At 46.6% G+C, this 24,952-nt stretch overlaps 2 protein-coding genes across 2 annotated transcripts; one reads left to right on the top strand and one right to left on the bottom strand.

Moving 5' to 3' along the window:
• Positions 1-12,057: 12,057 nt before the first annotated feature.
• On the top strand, positions 12,058-17,065 carry LOC101753286 (uncharacterized protein slr0889). The gene is made up of 12 exons (XM_012846469.2): positions 12,058-12,383; positions 12,495-12,623; positions 12,846-13,040; positions 13,253-13,300; positions 13,388-13,516; positions 14,313-14,437; positions 15,123-15,233; positions 15,497-15,605; positions 15,689-15,807; positions 16,049-16,202; positions 16,400-16,544; positions 16,707-17,065. Exons 1-12 carry the CDS (start codon positions 12,264-12,266, stop codon positions 16,754-16,756), a joined length of 1,434 nt encoding a protein of 477 aa, XP_012701923.1. The 5' UTR covers positions 12,058-12,263; the 3' UTR covers positions 16,757-17,065.
• Positions 17,066-17,310: 245 nt separating this feature from the next.
• Positions 17,311-19,690, bottom strand: LOC101752878 (DELLA protein RGL1). The gene has a single exon (XM_004970900.3). It carries the CDS (start codon positions 19,314-19,316, stop codon positions 17,700-17,702), a length of 1,617 nt encoding a protein of 538 aa, XP_004970957.1. The 5' UTR covers positions 19,317-19,690; the 3' UTR covers positions 17,311-17,699.
• Positions 19,691-24,952: the final 5,262 nt, after the last annotated feature.

Genomic DNA, 24,952 nt, shown 5'->3' with positions numbered 1-24,952 from the left:
ACGCCAGACATAACCAGGGTGCAATTGAAGGCCTAAGATAGAACAAAGATATACCGGAGGGTAGTCGGACAACTTCTACGGAAGGCTAGCACTACCACAGAGCTGATCTCGAGCCCGCACATGACGTCGAGGATCTCCGACAAAAGATAAACAGCAATCGCGACGCTCGAAACATCATCAATGGAAGGCATCGTGAACGTGAACTCAAAGATGATTACATGGACGATGACAACGATAGCTTCCCCGCCTTTACAAGTTGGGTCAGAAAGACTATCCTACCCGAGAAATTCAAACCTCTGGGTATCTCCAAGTACGATGGCAAGTAAGACCCAGTCCAATGGTTTCGATGCTACTCATTGTCAGTTCAAGCTGCAGGGGGCACCGATGACACAAAAGCCATATATTTTCCCATATGCATGGAAACCGCGCCACTAACTTGGCTCGAGTCCTTGAAGACAAACTCAATCGACTCTTGGCAAGACCTGAAGAAGGCGTTCATCAACAATTACGCGGGAGCAATGTAGCGTCCGAGCAACAAAAACGACTTGGCACAAGTCAAGCAGCGGCGAGACGAGACTGTGCGAAGCTACCTGCGTCGGTTTTTCGACAAGAAAGCCACTATTGTAGACATCTCAGAAGAAGACGTAATTGACTGTTTTCAGAACGGTCTCTACGATCACTGCATGTTCCAAGACTTCGGTAGACGACATCCTCAAGATGTCAAATCGCTCAAGACCATGGCACAATCTTAGGCAAATGAAGAAGACAAAGAGATCGAAAGACTCGAGTCGAATCGCAATCGAAGCTAACACAATAACAATCAAGACAACGGTCAGGACCATGACAAGAACCGTAGTGGTGACCATCGAAATAAGTACTCGGGAGGTCAAAACCGCAAGTGCAAGCCAGACAACACTGTCGCAGCGATGTCGCAATCGGCCAAGAAAGGTTGCTTTCAGCGAGCTTCTGAAGAAACAATGCTCGTGGCACCCTTGTCACAAACACGCTGCGATAGACTGGTACAACCTACGCAGAGTAATGAAGGAATTGCCAGATCCCTCGAGTACCAATGACAAGGGAAAAGCCAAGGTAAATGAAGGCAAAGACGGTGAGGCAAGTTTTAGACCTCATCCAAGACTATCAACGTCATTTTTGGTGGAATCCCGGGTACCGCCTCCAAACGGTCTCAAAAGTTAGTACTACGGGAAATCATGTCCATCGAGCCTGCTATTCCAACACCTCTTAAGTGGTCTGAGGTGCCAATTACCTTCTCCAGGAAGGATTAGTGGACAAATTTCTCGGAACCAGGATGATTCTCTCTTATCCCGGACCCGGTTGTTGCTGGCTCCAGACTTAACAAGGTACTCATCATTGGCGGCAGTGGTCTCAACATCCTGTTCGCCAAGACTTTAAACAAGATGGACCTCAACATCACAGAAATGCTTACTTCGACGAGCTCTCCGTTCTACGGGATTATCCCAGGCAAAGCGGCTATACCTCTTGGATAAGTAGTCCTGCCAATTACCTTTGGGACCAAGGAGCACTACCAAACCGAGTACATCCAGTCGAGGTGGCATACTTTGAGACTTCTTATCACGTCATCCTCAGAAGACCAGATTTGGCCAAGTTAATGGCAATCCTGCATTATGTGTACTTAGTACTCAAGATGCCGGGACCTAAGGGAGCCCTCTCCCTCTGTGGAAACTTGAAGAAATCATACGAGTGCGACACCGAATCCGTTGAATTGGCCGCGACTACTCAAGTGCCCAATTCAATACAACAAGTTTTCACCGCTTCAAAGAAGCTCTCCTCGACAGAGCTCGAAATTCTAGAGAACAAGTCGGGAGCTACAAAGGTCAAGCCGACAAGCGATGCAAACTTCAAAGCCATCGACCTCGAGACCGGCGACACCTCCAAGACAGCCCTGATTGGCACAGGGCTGGATGCTAAATAGGAAAGCGCGCTCGTCAGTTTCCTTCAGGCTAACCGAGACATTTTCGCGTGGAGCACCAGGATCTGATCGAGCACTCACTTAATGTAGATCCCAAAGCTACTTCAAAGAGACAACGACTACGACGATTCGTCCAGGACAGAAGGGAAACCATCAAGAAAGAGTTGGTAAAACTACTCACGGCAGGCTTCATAAAAGAAGTCTTCCATCCTGAGTGGCTTGCCAATCCCGTCCTAGTTTAAAAGAACAAGAACAATGAATGGATGATGTGCATGGACTACACAGATCTCAACAAGCACTGTCCAAAGAAGCCTTTTAGGCTCCCGAGGATCGACCAAGTCATCGACTCCACAGTTGGATGCGCACGACTTTGTTTCCTAGATTGCTACTTAGCGTACCACCAAATAGCTCTCAAGGAAGAAGATCAGGTCAAGACCTCATTTATCACCCCTTACGGAGCTTTCTGCTACACGATGATGTCCTTCGGGCAGAAGAACGCAGGCACCACCTACCAACGCGCAATCCAAATGTGATTTGAGAAATAGCTACACTGCAATATTGAGGCATACGTGGATGACGTGGTAGTCAAAACTAGAAATCCAGATGATCTCATCGCCGACTTGGAAGAAACCTTCGCTAGTCTGTGGACTTTCCGGTGGAAGCTCAACACAACAAATTGCGTCTTTGGCGTACCAGCTGAAAAACTACTCGGGTTCATCATTAGCCACAGAAGCATTGAAGCAAACCCTGAGAAGACATCCACCATCATCGACATGCAACCTCTGTCCGGTATCAAGGACGTTCAGAAGCTAACCGGGTGTATGGCGGCCCTCAACAGATTTATTTCAAGGCTTGGAGAATGGGACCTTCCCTTTTTCAAACTACTCAAGCGGCAAGACAAGTTTTAGTGGATCGAAGAGGCAGACAAAGCCTTGCTGCAATTGAAGGATTTCTTATCAAAACCACTGATTCTCATGGCACCTACTCCTAATGAAGACTTGCTGCTATATATTCGCTGTAACTACTCATGTCATAAGCCCGGCAATAGTAGTCGAGAGATCCGAACAAGGCCACATATACAAAGTATAAAGGCTATTTCGTCAGTGAAGTACTCTCAGATTCCAAGACCCGGTACCTACCGGTTCAGAAATTGTTGTATGCCATACTACTTACCTCACAGAAGCTGCGGCACTACTTCCAAGATCTCTGTTATCACCGACTTCCCCCTAGGCGAGATTCTCCACAATCGAGATGCTACAGGCAGGATCTCAAAATGGGTAGTAGAACTTGGAGCGCTATCCCTCGAATTCAAACCAAGAACCGCGATCAAATTCCAAGCTCTAGTCGACTTCATGGCAGAGTGACGGGAAAATCAACTACCGACGCCGGCAGAGCGCCCAGAGCAGTGGATGATTTATTTTGACAGATCACTCAAGCTCGAAGGCGCCGGCGTAGGAGTACTCTTGATATCACCCAAAGGCGAGCAACTCAAATATGTACTTCAGATCTTCTGGGAGGCATCCAATAACAAAGCAGAGTACGAAGCGTTACTGCACGGGCTCCGCCTGGCGGTATCACTAGGAACCAAAAGATTGCTAGTCTACGGCGACTCACTAGTAGTCATCAACCAAGTCAATGACGAATAGGATCGCAACATGGAGAATATGGACGCGTATTGCAGAGAAGTATGCAAGCTTGAAAATAAATTTTCCGACTTGGAGTTTCACCACGTAGTCTGCAACAACAACATTGCTGCAGATGTCTTGTCCAAGATACCCGCGCTCAAGTACCAGCAGGAGTCTTCGTCCACGAACTCCGCAAGCCATCCATAGAAGAGCCAGCACGCGCTACAACCACCAATCGCGGTCCTGAGGCACCAAATCAGGAGGTGATGATGATTGAATTGGATTGGAGAAATCCGTTCATCGACTACATAAAAGAGCAAAAACTACTCTCAGAAAAGCCTCAGGTAGAGCAGGTCCTACGACGAAGCAGGAACTATGTCCTAGTCGGAGACAAACTCTACAGACGAGGTGTATCATCAAGAGTACTCATGAAATGCATCACACGGGAAGACAGCAAAGACATATTGAAGGAGATACACATAGGAATCTGCGGCAACCACGCATCTTCACGCACGATCGTGGGCAAAGATTTTAGAGTAGCGTTCTACTGGCCAACCGTCCTAGCAAGCACTTAAAAACTAGCCCGTCGATGCCAGGGTTGTCAGTTCTTCGCCAAACAACAACATGTCCCTTCCTACAAGCTTATTACCATACCTCCAACATGGCTCTTCGCATGCTGGGGGCTCAACATGATTGGTCCACTTCCAATGGCACCCGGAGGATTCAATCGAGTACTGGTAGCGATCGACAAGTTCACTAAGTGGATAGAGGTGAAGCCAGTAACCTGCCCACGGCAGATAGAGTACTCGACTTCCTCGACGAGATCATCCACCGCTATGGATTCTCTAACCAGATCATCACAGACCTGGGTTCCAATTTCAACAACCACAAGTTCTAGGAGTATTGTGAAAATAGCAGCATCGACATCCGTTACGTCTTCGTGGCTCATCCGAGGGTCAATGGTCAAGTCGAGCGTGCCAACGGGATGCTTTTGGAAGCACTGAAGAAAAGATTGGACGACATTGGCAACACCAAAGGAGGCAAGTGGCTCAAAGAGCTACCCAACGTCCTATGAGGGCTACGTACTCAACCGTGCAAGCCCACCGGGCAATCGCCCTACTTCCTGGTCTACGGATCAGAAGCTATCCTCCCTACTGACGTTACGTGGAAATCCCCAGCAGTCGAGCAAAGAAGCAGAGGAAACAAGATATTTGGATATAGATAGCCTCGAAGAATCACGTTGTGCAGCACTTGTCCAATATGCAAGATATCTCGAAGGGCTTCGCCGCTATCATGATCGCAACACCAAAGAACATTCCTTCAACATAGGTGATATAGTCCTCAAGCGTATTGAAGACACCAAGGGGCTGCACAAGCTTAACTCACCATGGGAAGGGTCATACATTGTATCCAAGATCACAGGCCCAGGATCGTACAGGCTACAACACCTCTTCGGCAAAGACGTTGATAACTCATGGAACATCGAGCACCTCTGTCATTTATACCCCTAGTCAGAAGACTACGGGGCACTACAAACAGGCTATCAGGCCAACATTGCAAGTTTTTTCAGCATATCAATGCAATTATTTTTTGGCAACATTCGACTACTCCTTCTCGCCTCAATCGCGGCTTGCAAAAGCGGGTCAGCAGTATCTTATAAGCCATAGAGCTCTCCGGGCCACAACGCCCCAGTGCGACTTGTAATTACAGGTCCACGCGAGTTATTCAACTCACCTAGCAGTTTGCAATGCGGACTAGCGGCACAAAGAGCCACCAGTCGTCTCAGAGATACATCAATGCTTCCATCTCAAAAAGTCGAGGCAACACATACAACAAATATGCTCAACAACGACTACAAGCAACTACTTATCAGCAGTCACAACAGATTTCCCAGGCTTTTACAATATCACGCAAAGCGTGTGTGAATATACCCAGGACTACTCTGCACCTCGGAACAAGAAGCGTCGAGGCAAAAAAAGGAAAAAGAGCGCACGCAAGAAAGCTATGCTCAAGGAAGCTATACTTCATTACAAGAATTCTCCTTGCATCATGAGATCTAGTGGAAGCTACCCCTGGCGAAGAGCAAAAGTCTCAAACCAACTATCGCTATAACCCGAGACATGAGCACTCCGAAGGCAGAAGCAGCCCTATTTATAGCCAAGGCAACAAGCTACCGTATAGGAGTGATACACCACGAGCCCGTGACTACACAGTAAAAAGGTTGCCCGACTGCCAGACGTTGGTACGGTGTTCACGTGAAGACCCTTATCGCCTGAAACCTGAAGCCAGTGCTCACATGCGGCTCGTCCCTTTTACAACCAGATAAGGGCGAACAGTACTCACATTTGTCCTTCCTAATGAAACAACAATAATGCAAGTTCTCCCACTACAAAGAGTCAAGGAAAAAAGCCCTATCGCGAAAAATCCTGGAGACACTACTCAATGATTACTACCGGATAGCTTGAGTGCCCAAGTACTCAGCAAATCGCTTCCGAAGTTTGAGATGCACTAAACAATGCAGATAACTAAATCGAAGAGCTCAACAAATCGCTCAAAGACTTAAAGTTATATATACAGGTGTTCCATTACAGGACTTAAGTTTTTCATGCCCAACAAAAAAGGGGAGAAAGATAAGTCTACTAGAGATCCAAGAACTTGGCTACTTCTTTAGCGATGAGGTCCATCTCCTCTAGATACCGCTAGAAAACCTCTTCAGTGCAATCCCTAGCGACCCCCCTCCGCAACAAGAGATAAATCAGTCTTGGGGTAAAATGACTTGACAAAGCTTAACACCTGCTTGGACACAGACTTCACCATGCCTTGAACATAGCCGGTGATCTTTGATGGCGCATCCCGGATCTTGTCTAGTAGTGGGCGAGGCTCCACACCTTCAACAAGGGGCTCCACCATATCCGCTATGGGCCGCGCCACCTCTGACCACCGCTGGAGTTCTTCTTGCTGCGCCCGAATAGTAGTCATAGCCTCAACAAGGCCAACTTCACCATCCCGGCGCATCTTGCGTTCCTTCTCCATCTATTCCACTTGACGCGTAAGCTTGTCATGCTGCTCTGTCAACCGATAGAAGGCGTTCTTCCAATCGGTGATAGAGCTCTTCAACATAGTCTCCTTGCTCTTATATTCTGAGAAAAGGAAACAAGAAGTCAAAAGGATAAGACTACAGACAGATGGGGACTACAAATACAAGTACTCACCTTCAAGCTTATGATACAAAGACTTATTTCGGGCGACAAGGCAGTCTTTTTCATTGTGAAAATCTTGCCTCTCTGCCCGGAATGATGCCGTTGTACTATCAAATTTCATGATAAGTTGGGAAGATTGGCGTCGCTCTTGAGCCAGTTGCCTCTCCAACACTCGGATCCGGCGCACGGCTTCACCAAATCCCCGTAGGAATTGGGTATTCCGGCGGGATTGATTGATCAGCTCCTGGTTACCAGAAATTAGTACCCCGAGAGGCTGAAAAGACAATCTTAGATAACAAGCAAAAGGATAAATGAAGAATTTACCTCTGTGTACAATGCTACACGCTGGTTCATATCCCGGATGTGAGGCACCGTCTGCGGATCCAGCAGCGGACTTTCAAAGTCTGGGATTTCCTCGGGCTACATCATACCTTCAGTGGCCAACTCGCCCCTTAAGCAGGGCACTAGTTCACGTCCAGAGGTCTCTGCTTTGAACGTTTCCCCAGCGGCAGCAGCCACGGATTCTAGAGTACGAGCAGCTTCGAGCTCAAGGACCACAGGGTCAGCAGCGCAGAGAGGGTTCGCATCGACGACTTTTGTGGCAGATGGATCCTCTAAAGGACTAGCCTCTGAAAGTACCTGGGGCAGAACGGGCTCGGGGGCTGGCACAGTCACGTCCTTCAGAGAGCTAATCACATCCTGCATCAGCACCGCAACAAAAGGACGTCGTGCCCGCCTCTAGCACCGAAGCCGGATCCTCCACTGTCGGGACCATGGTTAGATCGGAGGCTGGATCTGCACCTAAGCAGCTTGTGCCATCAGTTGTTGATTCCGGATCTGACCTCCGAAGGTCCGCATCTGAAGACATTCTGCACAAAAAGGAGCATCAAGGAAACAAACAAAATCAAGTAACCAACACAAAATCATTACTCGCGACCAACAGAGTACTTACCTGGCAGATCTCCGCAGCTTCAGCAACAGATCTCCCACCAAACACATCAATTGGGGCGTGGGAGCAGTCACCCTTGGCGCAGCACGTGGTAACACATCCTAACCTAGGCCAGCCAGAGTACTCTACCCTCTACCTCCCACGAGTAGATCTGTACTCGCGGGCATCACGGCAGCAGTAGGGGGCTCGCGATCATCCCCTGCAACAGGTACTTCAGAAGGAGCGACGTCAGTAGTCGTCCTCGTCATGTCATCAGCACCTTGCAGTACATAAGAAGACAAGATCGGTAATCATGGCATACATACGCAATCGCGTCCACGCCTTATGGTTTTGTCCTTCTTCGAAGAGCAATACCGGTGGGGGTGCGTTCTCCACAATAGAAAGACTATGCAAAGCACGCCTCTTGCTTACCGTCCGTTTCTTCCTCGACGGTGGGGCCAAGTTAGCATCGGGTTCATCTTCAGCCGGGCGCTTTGACGCACCCGAAGACATTCCAATCTGCTCAGCGGTGTGGGGCTGCAAAACAAAAAATCCACAGCAACGTCAGTATCAGAGCTGCTGAGGGACTCGGTCTCTTCGCCCTCCTCCTCCTCTTCCTCCTGGGTGGCTCCAAGCACAGTTCCCCCAGTCTCAGAACTTGCCGCGCGTTCTTAAAATCATCGGCGTCGGGGGCAGGAGGAGGCAAAAGGAATATGAGTGCATCCTCCTATGCAAAAGGAGAATAAGTTGGTGAAACAGATCAATAAAGTATAGATACTTGGAAGCTATGGCTACGAGTACTTACTTCTCTCGGCTTGTTGAAAGCATCGAATTCTTCGACTACCTGGGGGATGGCCTCGATGTTCTTGAACATCCGGTTCAATTTCACCGTCACCTTGTCGACGGAAATGTCCTCGGGCAACATCCTCGACGAATCATTCAAGCTCGAGTACTCATAACCCCAAGTGTGATGAAGCTGCAGCGGTTGTATCTATCTTTTCAAGAAACTGGCAGCCACTACAACGCCTGTCAATCCTTTTCTTTTCAGCTCGATGATCCTGGCCAAAAGTTTAGGCACCTGCATACCCTCCCCAGTTGTTGGCTGATCAATCCATCTGCTATTCCACTCTGGGCGATGGCCAGTAACTTTGGCCAGTTGCGGCTCATGATTCTTAACATAAAACTATTTCTGCTTCCACCCGAAATGCGAATCAATGGTTTCATGGTCCAAATAATGACTACTCTCCCGGATCTAACTACTGACACCCCCAACTACCTTGCATGACTCTTGCTGGGCTGTGGCTTGACACGAAAAAGTTTTCGAAACAAGTTGAAGTGGAGCTGGATCCCCAAGAAAGCTTCGCACAGAAGCACGAAGATGCTAATGTGAAGGATGCTATTGGGATTCAGATGGACATATTGCAGATGGTGGTACTCCAGCAAACCTCGAAAAAAATCAGAAGTGGGGACAGCAAAACCACGCTCAACGAAAAGCCCGAAAGTTACCGTCTCATTGGGATGAGATTCAAAAGGCCACGTATCACCATAGGCACTCCTCCAGCCCATGGTCGCCTGATCTTTCAACAACTTGGCCGCCACCAGCTCGAGGATCTCTGGCTCCTTCATGGTGGACCTTTTCAATGTCATGGCTTGGTTCGGTGGTGCAGTCTGGTCGGTCTTTCCGTACTTCGGTGACGGCAGTTGGGGCTCCTTCCCTTCGAAGATCCCTTCTTGGAACCCTCAGCACCCTTGGAACTAATGGCTTTCTTCCCCATGATGATCCTCGTGAGTATACTAACGCACGTGCGCTCGGGGGCTTGGTGGAAGGGAGGGGCGGCGCTAGCACTCTGAGATTGAATTGCGGCGGCGCTCAGGAACTAGGGTTATTTGGGAGGCAAATAGCAGATGCAAAATAATAATGTGAACGGAGGGATAATTTTCCCTACTTTTATAACAGCGGCAGAGTTAACGGGAGTAAGGGACCGATGTTTTTGCATAACGGCAATAATTTCGGACCCAACCATCTGTCACAAGATATTTTACAACAAACAATATAGAACCTGAAAGGTCACAATCACTGTTGAATGACCCGTATACCGCCTGAAACAAGTCGTGCAACGGCTCGGGGGCTGCGTACACCATGTACGTTGGCTAAAAAATTCTTTTTCTTCAAGATCAAGACAAGGACAGAGCAAATGCTGATTGACCTCAACCTGATTCTTCGATTCAACCTAAGGCGCAGGGGCTACTCCATATGGAGTGTGATTTTCATCGCACTTCCATATAAAGATTTGAAGACCAATATTCCAAATATAAAGTCAGATGAGGCTTGACCACATTCTAGCCGCATGACAGTACCCGAGTACTTGAAGACTCAGTCATGTCAGAAGTACTCAGAAGAGCACCAGAAACTAGTCAGACTAAGTCTGCGAAGGTACTCGAGACTATTGCATTTGACTAAAACGTACTCGAGGGCTTGTCGTACATACATCTATGAGCCCACCAGAAGGTTTGGACAGATCCACATACGGGGTTGTACACCAAGACGTATCAGACATGGAAACTACGATGCAGTACGGCGTAGTCTACGTGAAGTCCAAGGGACTAGTCGAGGACAAGGAATCTACTCTTCCTAGTTGGAATAGAATTTTCTGGTCGAATCTAACTAATACTCTTGTAAAAAAAACCGCCATGTAACTCTGCTCCCCCAATAGATAAGGGCGGGCAGGGACCCCTTCAGGACAAGTTCAATCCAATACGAGCAAGCTACACACAAGATGTAGGGTATTACGCGATCTAGCAGCCTGAACCTGTCTAAATCGTGTACCTGCATACACCATCGGGTTCCTGATTTCGGCGACACCCACCAACCAAAACACTACCTCGGGTACTCCCTTGGTAGGTTGCCAGATTTAAACACCGACGCGTGAGTTTCCGCGCGAGGGACAGCGGCACAGGCAAGGGAGGGAGGGGGTGGGAGTTAGGGTTTGAGTTTGATGCATCTAATGAACTTCGCGCCCCTGCACGAATCTCAAACACTAGGCTTTGTGTTTGATGCGAATGGCTTAGAGCAACTCCAAGAGTTCCTCAAAAAATTCTCCCCCAAAACAGTGTATTGGGGGCTATGCTAAAAAATTTTTTCCCAAAAAACATATCAACCCACAGCAGAATGCTAAAAACTATCCCCCAATAATTCAAAATAGCCCACGTCATCCCCCGGTCTCCGCCTCCGTCTATCTCCCAATAATTCAACTATCCTCAAGCCCATTTCCCACCGCCGCCTCCTCCTCCTCCCACATCGGCATCCTCCCCCCGTGTCCACCTCCGCCTCCGCGAGGGCGGCCCCCGCCGCCCCGCCGCCGAAGCCCGCGCTGCAAGGCGTGGCCATCACATCGCTCCTCCCCCCGGTCTCCGCCTCCACCTCCGCGAGGGCAGCACCCGCTGCCTCGCCGCCGAAGCCCGCACTGCAGGGCGCGACCATCACACCGCTCCTCCCCACCGTCACGATAGGGGGCATTAGGTAAAGCCCCCGCTGCTCGCCGTGGAAAGCCGCTGCCACTGCCGCCGAAAGCCGAAGATTTGCGCGTCGCGAAGTGGAGGGGAGCTGGCGGGAATGGTGAATCGCGCGCGGGAAAGCAGGCTCAGGGGCGGATTGAGGGCGGAGGAAAGTCCCGCATATTTGTGCGTCGCGGGGGAAGATTTTCGCGTCGCGAAAAGATTGGAGGAGGTTCGGGGGAACTGTTGGAGTTCCTTTTTTTTCCATTTCCCCCCTAAAGAAGGTATTATGGGTGAGATAGAGGTGCTCTTGGAGTTGTTCTTAGGGAGCGTTTGGATCCTGGAGCTAAAGTTTAGTCCATGTCACATCAAATATTCGGAGGCTAATTAGGAGGACTAAATATGAGTTAATTATAAAACTAATTACACAGATGGAGGCTAAACAGTGCGTCGAATCTATTAAACCTAATTAATCCATCATTAGCAAATGGTTACTGTAGTAGCACATTGTCAAATCATAGATTAATTAGACTTAATAGATTTGTCTCGCCGTTTGGCCTCCTAAATAATCTATATTTAATATTTAGAATTAGAATTTGTATCTAAATATTCGACGTGACGGGTAATCCGAGTATACAAACACCCCAGGCTGGAACGGAACATTGGAACTGGACTCTGCACGGATCTAAGGCGATCTCGCCGCTGACAAGAATCGCGCAGCACCGTCGCCGTCAGCAGCCTACAACGGAGCGCGCCTACCACGTCGCGCCACAGCCGCAAGCGCAAGCCCGCACGCCTTCTCGCACAATTTGCCTCCACAAGACTGAAAAAGTCCTTTTACCCTCGCTAGATTCGTGGTGGGCCCGACCTCGCCGTACGCCGTAGCCAGTCAGCCACACAACACGCGGACGCTGCCGTCGCCCACCACCGGGGGGCGCACGAAAGGAACGCGACGGCGCAGCCACCGCGGCCGCCGTAACTCCGCAGCGGCGTGCGCACATATCCATATCCCCGCTCCCACGCGTCCGAGGCCGCGGCCACCTCGCCCAGTCCGCCCGACTGCAATGCCGCTGGCCGTCGCGCAGCTGCAGGACCTGCGGGAGCGCATCTCCGACCGCCTCCACCCGTGGAGCCGCTCCGCGCAGTTCTGGGTCCGCGCCGCGGACATCTACACCAGCTACAAGGTAGGCGAGCTAGCCGCTGGTCCGTTGGTGGGGTGCCTTTGAGGTGCTCGTCGATATGGTCCCCTGGTGAGGTGCGGGGGGTTTAATTGGCGAGCGCTTTGGTCGGTCCAGGTGTGCCAGCTGCGGGCGGGGTTCGTCAAGGATGAGGAGGAGCGGGGGGCCATGTGGGAGCAGCAGCACGAGCTCGGCGCCCAGAAGATGTACTCCCTCTGCTCCGAGCTCGGCGGACTCTTCCTCAAGGTTGGTGGTGGGCTTCGGTTCCCCTGTTTTTTCTGTCCTGCCCCCAGTTATCTCCAGCCTCAGTCAATCGTATGAAAACAAAATCAGAGTGATTGACAGCAGCTGCAATCGGATTGTGCTGGTAAATCGTAGTTGCAATTGTGCTTGGGGTGCTTTTGTACCATCTGGTTTTGATTCGAGTGTTCTGTGAGACTGACATTGGATTAGTGGATTTTGAAACAGGCTGCACAAATTCTGGGAAAACCCGATTTGGCGCCGATGGCTTGGGTGAAGAGACTCGTCACGCTCTGTGATAAGGCCCCAGCCACACCATTTGATGTTGTGAGAGATGTTGTGGAGAGACAGTTTGGAAAGAGCTTTGATGACATATTCGAAGAGTTCGACGTTGAGCCTGTTGGGTCTGCTTCTATTGCACAGGTTCGTGCTTAGGTAAATCTCCTTTTCTGTGAAATCTGGGGATTCTTAACATCTGTGCTTTCTACCATTCCTGTCAATGTTAGGCCTGTGCATATGTTATTTTCTGCTTTTTAACATAACATTGCACACTTGCCTGGAACAGATCTCTTATTTTATCACTTAATCTTTTAGACAATCTCTCAGTTAATCCTTTGCTTCATATTTGTTGTTAGGTGCATCGAGCAAGGCTTAAATTATCGAAGACAGATGTTGCTGTCAAGGTTAGTATATGCATTCATGTGTTCTGTAAACAGCCGTTTGAAATTTCAGGTTTGCTAGGATGTGTCATGATGTTAGGAATTGATCAGGTTCAACATCCAGGAGCTGAACATCTGATGAAGGTTGATATCCGGAACATGCAAGCAATGGCCTTGTTTTTGCAGAAGTATGACATCAACTTTGATCTATTCTCTGCCACCAAAGAGATGGAAAAGCAGGTTTTGTTCCCCAACCCTAAATCATTCTACTTTCACTTGTTCTGGTAATTCTATATAACTTTTCCACATCAAACATCAAGAATAATGTGGAGCCTGTTGTGCAATTATCATTATTTGACGTAAACTAAGTCAGACTGCCATGTGTCAAATTACTGGTGAAGCTCGTGAAATGGCGCATGTTTGTACTGTATGTGGGTCTTTACATAGAGTTGTATGCATCATGGATTTTGATGTCTACTGTCTTATATCTGATTAATCAGTAGCTTTAAAATTTAGGGGCACTAAAATAGGTTTCTTTTTTCCCCCTCACTATTAGAATTTTAAACTTCTTAGAGAAAATGTGAAAGCTCCCTTTTAACATTGTTTTCATAGTATAGCCCATTGTAACTATTATGTATCTTTGGTGAATTGGGAATTCAATTAAAGGTTAATAGAAGTTAATATGAGATATCTGCATGTCCACAAAAGAATAAGCTCAGTCATTTTTGTATTCCCATTTTAACCATTGGAAGCAAAGAATGGCCCCTATTTGCAGCTGCACCATTATTGCCCAATTACATATTTACATTGGAGATCAATTGTTCAAATAGATTGGTGAGCATAAAAATGCATCTCCTATACGATAATGTGCTGTGTTAACTTCAATTTTGTTTTGATACAGATTTTACTCTTTAAGCTGCAGAGAATATTGTTGTGTTCTTTATTCTTTGTCAATACCTCTATTTCACACCCGTGTGCACCATGTGTTGTGTTAAAGTATTGATATTATTTTTTGTATTGATGTTTGCTTCTGAAGATATGCTATGAGTTTGACTTTGTGCGCGAAGCAAGGGCAATGGAAAGGATACGAGAATTCCTACGTCTCAACAATAAGAAACCTCCGGTTATGGTGCCTCGTGTGATTCCTGGAATGGTTTGCAGGTATAGTATCATAACTGCTCACTTAATCAAAGTGTTTTCAGGTTATTTAATTGAATCCTAGTTCTTTGCACAATATATTCAGGTGGATACTAGGGCTGTTTTTAATTTGATGGTTTCAACAAAGCAGTTATAAATCAGCCACTTACTGATACCAGGATGCTTGAATTAAATGAGATGTTTTTTCTTTTTTACTCAAGAAAGATATTTCCTTTGAGAGATGCTTCTTTACGTAAAGTTAACATTTGCATTTTTCTAGTGTTTTTCCATCTATCGTACAGTGACTTCAAGCTATTGGATCTTTCTGACCCTCTAGGCTCCATATCTGGCCTTCCAGGGATTAACATTGTCATATGCTGGCTTGTTTGGAATTTAAGCTAATAAACAAAGAAATATTTATCGCAAGTTTCTTTGCTTCCATTTCATGATACCCAGAAGTATGCTGCTGATTTTATGTACCATTCTTTCTTCTTATGCTTCAAATGTAGGAAACATTGTGATTTATCTACTCTATTGCTGTTAGATAGAAGAAACACTTAACTCTAATGCATTTATTGGCTTGAACTTTACTGAGCCTACTACCTCTTGTGTTTCTTTGCATAATCATTATGAGAGTTTTTTTGACCAATCAATACATGAGGTTATTCTGTCAGTATGACTTAAATGCTATTATTTATATTCTTTGTAGGGAAGTTCTGGTAATGGAATTTGTCAAAGGGACCCCAATAATGAATCTTGGCAATGAAATGGCTAAAAGGGGCGTAGATCCTGGTAGTAAGATTGCAGCAATGGCAAAGCAGTAAGCCCCTTCATCTTAAAAGAGTATGATTCTCATTTGCTTAATTTACAAAACCTTATAATAGCTTTCAGATTCTATGTTGGTCAGTGCTATTAGGATGAATAAAATAAAATTCCACTCAATTAGTCACGTTTGGTAGACCTTAAAAATAATTAGTAACAACCCTTTTTTGAAAACTTTATTTTTTTATAGTTTTTCCTTCAGTTGCTTTAATTTTTAATGCTTAGGTGATTTCAAAAGCACCTTTTTTTTCCCTATTGCAGGAAGATTTTGTCAGATCTTACCCTTGCATATGGTCAAATGATCTTGAAGGATGGCTTTTTCCATGCAGATCCACACCCAGGAAACATCCTTATCTGTAAGGACACAGAGGCAAGAGACCTTTTAAAACTCTTCCATCTCCTCTTGCAGGTCAATGGCAACTTCCAGTTAAATGTTATTCTTGTGTTTTTCAGGTGGCTTTACTTGATTATGGACAAGTGAAAGAAATGCCAGACGATTTACGACTTGCTTATGCAAATCTTGTAGTTGCAATGGCTGATGATGATTTTTTGAGGGCCGAAGAAGGTTTCAGGTATGCTCAATTGCATGCCATGTTATATTTCTACTGTGTACATCTATGTAAGTTGGAGTTACTGCGAAGCAGTAAAATGAAATATTATATATGAGCTAGAAACTAATGAAGATGTAATATTGATTCCTGTTTAAAATGAAAAGATATAGTTAAGGGCAAGAGGGGGTGCTGATTATTGGTGAATAGCACTTGAATGTTGATATATAACCTGTTTTGCTCATGGACTACAAAAATATTTCAGGGAGCTCGGTATCAAAACAAGGACCATAGCTGATAATAAGCTAGAAGAATTGTTTCAATTATCTCTGCGAATGTTCGACACAAGATTACCACCTGGTGTGACTGTTATGTCACCTTTTGCCGATGATTCTTCACTTACTAAAATTGGAGTGGAGGTATGATCGCACCTTAAAGATCCAAACTTGTAAACAATGTCCTATATGGTTTTTTTTTAACAAATCATGTATTCTATTTCATCCATCTGTCTGCATTATTTACACACATTGGTGAATTATCTATTTAATTATGTGCATTTTACTTCCTAAACTGCTTCCTTAAATGACTTATTTCTAATTTGTCCCCCTATTTGAAGAGCTTCCCGGAAGAGCTATTTTCAGTGCTTCGAACAATACAGCTTTTGCGAGGGCTGACTGTCGGGATGGGGCTTACTTTCTCGTGCGCTCAGCAATGGAGACCAATCGCTGAGGAAGCACTATTAAAAGCTGGGAGACTAAGGGGTAATGGTGTTGTGATCTGCATGATTTGTTTATATATTCGTCAATCCAATCGACCTTTTATCATTCCACAACGCTCTGCGTTTATGTGGAGTAAAGACATTTGACTCATTTACATCCTGATTGAGAGGTAGACTAATTTGAACTTACCATGTTGGGGTGCAGATTCAAAATCAAAGAAAAAGAGAAGTTTTCTCAGGCGACTATTTTGGTGAAATAGAGACAGCGACCATCAAAGAATAATCTGTAATGAACCGGCAGTAGCCAAAAGCTCAAGCCTTCGATTCTTCTTCACAGTATATTTGTACACATTCATTTACTTTGCTTGCGTGTTATTTGACTCAATGATCTTGATCATTCCTTTATCAGAATGTTTATTTTTGGCATTTAGACGAGAAATCTTCTTGGTTCCAGTAGCTATAGGGGTTCTATTGGAGGCTGATATGTACACAATCATCGCTATATGTTCAGAATACTCTTAAGATTTTGATTTGTCACATTGGACGTCGGTCCGTGCTTGGTCAGACTTGTCCAACTTTAACGTGCACAAAAGACGAGCCTCCTGACTTAGTCACCATAAACTTACTACTAAATTTACAGGGAGTCGATCAGATCGATCGTTTTGCCTGTTTGATCCACAAATTAACATTTCAAACCTATTGTTTCCTCTCTACTGTACAAAGCAGGGCATTCGATCTGCCTTCCATCTCTGCCTTTTTTTTTTAACCTTTCCATCTCTGTTTATCAGTGGAGGATCATTTCAGTTCCATGGATGATGAACATCAGTTTCTATTCCTCCTTGGAAGATTACATCAATTCCCCATGACAGAGACATAGGGGAAAGAGTTGGTAAGTTACAGCAAAAAGTCAAAATCTCCTTGTACAGTCAGATTGGTTAATGTTCCTGCACAAAATTTGTCAAAACAACTCAACAAAGAACTATTTGAGGGCCTTATTTATACAAGTGTGTTCAAGCACATATATTTGCTCGAACAGCTATAGCATGTGTGAGCTCATCTGCCATGGATATACCTCTAAGCTTGAGCTCTTATTCATCTAAAATCACCGCAGATCCATCCGATGATGGGTGGACAGGTGGTATACGTCTCCAGCTGCCTATACGTCTCCAGCTGCCGGCGTGACGCCGCGAGCGGCCGCCTAGCACTTCCAGCAGGAGGCGGCGATGAGGGGCTTGCCCTTCCAGCCGAGGACGAGGCAGCCCTTCTCCTCGGCCACCGTGTACCCGCCGCCGCCGGCGTTCTCCTCCAGCCACTCCCGCGCCCTGGCCGCCATCCTGATGGGCACGGACTGGAACCCCGCGCGGCTCATCCGGCGGCGCCACTGGTCCGCGCGCTCGTGCCGCTCCACGCGCGCCACGCCCTCGCACCCGACCACGTTCCGGATCTCCGCGCCGAAGTGGAACTGCTCCACGCGCGCCCGCCGCGCGTCGTAGCGCGGCAGCGCTGCGTCCAGCGCGTCGAACACCGCCGCGTAGTAGTGGAGCGCCTCCATGAACCGGCCCAGGAAGAAGGGCCCGTTGTGCCCGGCGTCCTGCTCCACGAGCACGAACGCCCTCGGCGACAGCTTCCGGACGGTCTGGAGCACTGAGTTGAGCGCCCCGCGGCTCTCCTTCACCACGCAGTGGAGCTCCAGGACGCTGCTGATGGCCACGGCCTCGTCCGCGGCGACGCCGAGGTCGTCGGCGTGCAGGCTCTCCAGGCTGCGGTCGACGGCGCGGAACTCGAGCCGCATCCCGAGCCCCTCCGCGTAGGCCTCGAGCTCGCGGCCGACGGCTCTCATAGTGTCGAGGGGTGCGCCGACGCCCGTGACGCGCACGCGCTTCGGCTTCGCACCGGCGCGGGCGGCGAGGCCGTCGAGGAGGCCGCGCCACTGGTGGCCGCGGTCGAGGCCCAGCGTCATGCCCAGGTCCACCACGTGGACGTTGCTTTCTCCCTCAAAGGCTTCCAGGATGGAGGCGTTCGCCACGAAGTGCGCGAACCGGAGGTACGGGCAGAGCTCGTACGCCAGGGCGAGCGCCTCGCCGCGCGCGCCGTCGCGCCCCGCGCACGACGGCGGGATGCAGAACGCCATGCTCGCCGGCCCCAGCGCCGGCGGGTGCGCCAGCGCGAGCCGGTCCGCGAGGCCCTGGACGAAGCACGACGCCACGCGCTGGAACGCCGTGCCGTGCACGGGCGCGCCGACCTGCAGCTCCCGCAGCAGCGCCGCCGCCTGCGCGCGGTCGCGGCACGCCACGGCCTCGGCGCAGGCGACCAGCAGCTGCACCAGGCGCATGCCATCGGCGCCGCCGCCACCACCACCTCCACCCCCGCCGCCGCCGGCCGCGGCACCACCACCATCCCCTGCAACACCCCCGTCCTCACCTTCCTGGAACGCCACGGGAGACTCCATGGCCTCCATGGCCTCGACCTTCTGCTTGCAGCTCTCGAGGACGTCCCGGAACCTCTGCTTCCTGACGCGCGACGATTCAGCCGCCGCGGCAGCGACGTCGGCACGAGCCAGCGGCCATGATGGCTGGTAAGGCGAGCTGTAGTAGTCAACCTTGGTGACCTTGGAAGCGCGGAAGCCGAGGTCTACCTCGTCGCCGTCGAACGCCGCGTCCTGCTGGTCCGTGCCATAGTAGTAGGGGAAGCCCAGTCCTGGCTCAGTGCAGAGCGCAGCATCGTGCTGTGGCAGGTGATGCATCTGCTGGGAGGAGCCGAAGGAGGTGGTGAACGAGTTGGGCGTGCTCCTGCATGGCTGCTCGGGCATGCCCATCTGTGTGCTTATGCAGTCCTCGTTAGTTTAGTTAGTCAGGCCTTGTTGCAAAGGCAGATGGCCTAGTTAACTTTGTTACGTGGTTGAACCAACAAAGGTATTTATAGAGCAATACAAGCGAGAGGTAGGAGATGACCTGGCTTTTCTTCTCCATTTTTCTTTCTTTTTTGTTAGCTAAAGCAAGGCTACATGATACAACTCAGGTTTGCCTGTCTCTTTTGTTGTTAAGTACTGAAAGACTTGGCACTAGGCTCATGGTATATTGTAAAGAAAATTTTTGGTGTCTGAAATTTGGCCCAAAAATGCATATAATCGTCTGGCTGAAAGGGACAACTATTCAGATCTCAGCATATATTCAGAACTGTTTAATTCCATCGGTGGCGATCGATGTTCTGATGATACAAAACCGTGCGCACAGATTCTTCATGTGAGTAAAATGTATTTTTCACTGTCCAGATTGAGTGGCGATAGGTACGACAAGATAGATATGTGTGGAGGATCGCGTTTGCAGCACGGAAGGCGTCCCAAGGCGAAGGGGTTTTTGGTCCTATTCTGCTTGGCTGGAAAGAAAGGTGTAAAACAGATGGCGCGAGAAGCTAGCTAGCCGCTGGCTGCTGAAGAAGGATGCAGCAGCTAGCAGTGCAAAATAGTCATGGAATCTTACTACAGTTAGTAGTAATACTAAGTTCAATGCTAAGAGGGGACAGGCGAATTGGTCTCTTCGTTAGGATCAAAGTTTTTGCCCTCTAGTTAACTTTTTTGTGACCATCAGTGATGGCGTTGGATCGACTGTTTTCTTCTCTGGTTTGAAAGAGAACCGAACGGGTAGTTATCTGTCCATATTGATTGGCTGCACACACACATTCATTTTTCTAAAAAAATATCTGTTCATGCTGATTGTGGCAGTAATTGTCAAACTGGGTAGCAGTTAAAAAACTTGCCGACCAAACGCAACAAAACAACTCAAAACACACACGAATCTATGAGGCCAAACACATATCTGAAGATCACAGATACATAGATGATCATCTCAGCATGAATTAAAAAACGAAGATATGCTTGAGAATGAAGCCCTCGCGCCGGCCGTGACCTGATCGCCTGCAAGAAGGGAAAAAAATGTTGGTGTCCAGCTGCACGTAGTAAGGCAGTGGCTAAAACAGCTAGCCATGGGTTGCTTCATGGCTCGGTCTCGCAGAAAAATAGTGGGGGATATTGAGGCCCTTTCACCAAAAACGTCAGCGACGACGCCATCTCAGTCGTCTCCACCGGCGCGGCCGCCTCCGACCGAAGGCCTGGTAGTAAAGAACCGACGACACCGACGATGCTGGAGAGCTGGAAGACGTGCGTGTTAATTCTCCTAGCTCCATCGACGATGCACGCCGCCGGTGCTGGCGAGTGAGCTGTGTGTGGTGGTGCAGTGCATGCATTACTGTCAGCTATGGGAGACGGACGGGTGTAGTGTCCGTGTATGCCTGGTTCGAGTAGTTCGATGTGTCCAGCTGCTGAAAATGGGTGAGAGAGATGTTGGTAGTAATCTTAATGCTCACGGATACCTGAAGATTCAGGAAGTTGTACGATTATTTGTTGGTTCCGAGGACAGAGTTTGGAAATGCTCAGAAACTGAAAATCTGGAATCAGATGATCCTCATGCATTGCCTTTTGCCTCGGACACCACACTGTGTCTCCGAAAGGGACTTGGGATGGCAAGAGCCATGTGACTGAATGAGTTTATGAGTAGCAGAGAGGAGAATGTAGGGAAGTCACTGAACCACTGATCATAACATGAGATACCAAATTTGATGTCAGAAGTCCTGCATAGACATTTAATGGTTATAGGTGTGGTGGCCAGTACCACCATCTATAATGTGTTTCTCCTGCTTAGTCCCACGTATCAATGTCGGTGATTAACACGTTTAACAATACCCATGACTTCAAAACTCGTGTTGGTTTTACATATAGATTAGATAGTGAATTTGCTGTAATCTATCCGTCCTTGTCGATTTGCATGAAGATTTGGTCCTGGAGATGCGTATGTCTTTAATTTGTTAATTTGCTCCCAGCTAGCTAGGCTATAGCAAAGCCGTACCGTTACAGCTCAACGTATTCAGCTCGAGAATTGGTCACTCGTCACGGTTGTCACATTCTGTTTTTTTTTCCAGTTCGAGCCATACCAACAGAACTAATATGCCAAAGTTCTACTTTGGCCGCCTGCATTGTTACTATCCTTCGAGGTTTTGCAGGAAAAGAAATTGCGTGATATGTTTGAATGTGATGCCTAGGATCATAATCGTTCGGCTCTATGGCTAACGGTACTAATCCAATACTAAGAGGTCTTCTTGTGTTAAATGAACATATGGTTGATACTCCTAACTCAAATGAGTTTGTGGTAATTACTTGGTTTATCACTGCAGTAATATGATCGATCATATGAAAAAGAAATCCTTAATAAAAACATCAGTGCCTGCGTACACCACTACACATAATATAATATACTTAGCTAGTTTCAAAACAAGAACCGAGAAGATTTTAATTTAAAGTTTCCAAACAAGAACGGAGAAGATTTTTAAAGACAAAGCCACTATCTTCCAAATCAGAGACCAAAATGTAGTTATGGATCCGTGTCAGGATCTTGGTTGCTACTACCTTCCACTATCCACATAGAGGAATGTTTTTTTTTCCATTATTCTCCACTGTTAAAATGTAAGCACTTTTGTTGTCATAAATCAAACTAACTAAGCTTGGCCAAATTTATATAGAAGATTATTAACATCTACTACATCGATAAATTGAAACTATAAAAATATTTAATTGCCCACATTTCCATAACGAAAAATTTAACTCAAAGCAGAACATGTAACCATAGATTTTATTTTATTTTTTTGCACGAAGATAAGACCACAGATATGTAGCAAACTAAGTTACCATTCAGTCACAAGGGGAAAAAAATCGAGCTCGTACGTACATTGGAGTTTCTGCAAGGGACGTGTTCGAACCTAGTAGTAGGATAATATTCGCTGTCATGCATTTTTGGTCCAAAACTGGCTGCAAGGTTGCTATTACTTAAACTACTGTCGACGCCATACACGAATATAATTGTTGTCACGCATCGTCTAGTTGTCTGCCTTCAATTCCCTTTTGCCTCTTAACCATATTGAAATTAGTTAAAATGGCGTTAGGGTTCCTTATTTGCACATATAGTAAAGATGCAAATGTGCATCTATTTTTCTATCATTGTATACTTGTGTAGCTTTTGAGGAAGCAAACGCACGCGTCGTCGTCGCTGCAAGTCGCTCTCGCGGCAGAATAACATAATCAAAACCCCGAGCATTGTGTTATGGCGCGCGATGCTGTGTGATTGCGATTGATATGTGTATACTAATAAGTGAAGTAGAAACAGGCACGAGGTCGTCACTAGTGACGCCCGGTGCGATGTCGGCGTTACCCGCGGCGTCGCTACCGACGTTAACTTCGATACGATGCGATGCAGGTGTCGCGCTTTGAGCAACAAGCATTTTGCAGAAACAAAGCATGGAATTAACCTGTTGCTGTACAGGATAGGATCCAAACTCGATTGGAAAATCTCAGTGTAAGCAGTTAAACCATGATGGCCGATCATGAATTGTGATACTTTTGCATTCGTTCCTCTTGACCAAAAAAAAAATTTGTGACCTTTTTATTGAATCATCAAATTGTGATCCTTTTTTGGTGAATTAAACTGTGATCTTTATTTGTCAAAAAAAAAACTGTGATCTTTATGTTACCAGAGATATTAGGCCAACGTGTAGTAGGGAGCCGTCCCAAACAGACCATAGTGGGCAGAGATTTGTGAAGCAGCTCTGTCTGCCTCACAGGTATTCGTTACCATGGGCTCTCAATTAGTGAAGCTTTATTCGCCTGGGCCAAGCCCAGTCATATGGTACAAACGGCACTTTTCTGTTTTTCCCCGGCCCGTCAGTTCCATGGCCATTTCCAGTACAAAGTTCGATTTTTTTTTTATGTGAAACAGAGTTAGAATAGATTTCTGAAAAAATGAAATATAGAAGACCAATTACGGATACTCTGCAAAATTAGCGGCCTCGACATTTTCGTGGCTTCTTCTAAAACAACTTATATGGACTAGTTTAACAACTTATAGGGGATGTAGTTTGCTGGAGATCTCTCGGAACTATCAGTGCTGGGAGTGATCACATCAACAGGTGCTGTTGGAGGGAGGTGGTTCAGCAGCTGCAACAATAAAGCAACGCCTCAGTTCAGTAGCTTCCTTATCTTGATCTAACAATAGTTCAGAAACATCTGACAGGTTCTTGAGCAATGGGAGAAGATCATCTGACAAATCGAGGAGAGTCTTTATCTTCATGAATGCCAGAGGAGAACCCAGCGGAACATGTTCGTCCATGTAACTAAATATCTTCAGCTCAGTGATCAGCTCGTCTTGGCGAATCAATATTTCTTTTGCTTTTGCTGCAGCGGTGAACTTCTTAAGAGCAAACAAAGCTTTCATGTTAGCTCCGCAAAGATCAACCCAGATTTTAAAAACAAGTTCCTCTAGAATAATAACAGATTGTTGATCAAGATCTGACACAGTTAATGGAGGTGACAATGGATCCTTCCTCTTTCTTGACTGGGTCCCTGATGAAGCAGTCATATCCTGTATACAAATTTCTTTTTCACCATTGAGATATTCAAGCATCCATTTTGTTACTCTACGACAACGGTTAACTTGCTTTAAGTGCTTGATGTGATAGACTAGTGACTGAGAAGTGGCTGAAGCAGGCATGACCCATTGACATGCCAAACAACGATGTCGTTTTCCTTTTTCATCATTGAAAGTCGTTACAAAATCTGAAATTGAATTTGTTCTATTCACCTCGCTCTGCAAACTGTATAAAACAATGACTTTATTAAATCTAGCCACATAAGTCATTCCAGATAATATCATTCTAAATATAAAAATTTAAAGGATTGAAAACGACTTAGTAATTACTTTATATAAAGTCGTGACCCATTGACATGCCAAACATTGATGTTGTTTTCCTTTTTCATCATTGAACGTCATTACAAGATCTGAAATTGAATTTGGTCAATGCCAAACATTGATGTTGTTTTCCTTTTTCATCATTGAACGTCATTACAAAATCTGAAATTGAATTTGTTCTATTCTCCTCGCTCTGCAAATTGTATAAAGCAATGACTTTATTAAATGTAGCCACATAATTCATGCCAGATAATATCATTCTAATATAATCAATTGCAGGACTGAAAACAACTTAGTAATTACTTTATATAAATCTATTAAGAAAGATAGATAATATCACTCTCAATTTAAACAAGCAAGGGTGGAAGTGACCTAGTAAATAATTCATATTTATAATTAGAGAAAACCCTAATTTAGATAGATTAAGATATAGAAGCCATGATTTATTTTGCTTTTGCAGAACACATGCATCAATAATTTGTAATCATCAACATAATGTATCAGGTGATTGAAAAATAATTACCTAGTCGGGAAATAAAGCATGAGGTAATCAGAAATAACGATATTCATATCTTCAGTTTCATCAGCACGTGGTGGCAAGCTGTATAAGAAAAAAAAACATGGAGCTTGAGAACATGCATCCAAAAAAGATTCCTAAACC

The sequence above is a fragment of the Setaria italica genome, chromosome V (genome assembly GCF_000263155.2).
Source record: "Setaria italica strain Yugu1 chromosome V, Setaria_italica_v2.0, whole genome shotgun sequence".
In the NCBI taxonomy this organism is placed as follows: Eukaryota; Viridiplantae; Streptophyta; class Magnoliopsida; order Poales; family Poaceae; genus Setaria; species Setaria italica.
Note: the sequence above shows the minus strand (reverse complement) of the source record. Positions and strands in the feature narration are given on the sequence as shown.

Bases quoted from the DNA above. Each gene is read 5' to 3' on its own strand.
- LOC101753286 (XM_012846469.2), top strand. From the start codon at position 12,264: ATGCCGCTGGCCGTCGCGCAGCTGCAGGACCTGCGGGAGCGCATCTCC. The intron at 12,624-12,845 runs GTTGGTGGTGGG...ATTTTGAAACAG, and splicing joins TCGGCGGACTCTTCCTCAAG to GCTGCACAAATTCTGGGAAA. The intron at 16,545-16,706 runs GTAATGGTGTTG...GTTGGGGTGCAG, and splicing joins AAAAGCTGGGAGACTAAGGG to ATTCAAAATCAAAGAAAAAG.
- LOC101752878 (XM_004970900.3), bottom strand. From the start codon at position 19,316: ATGGGCATGCCCGAGCAGCCATGCAGGAGCACGCCCAACTCGTTCACC.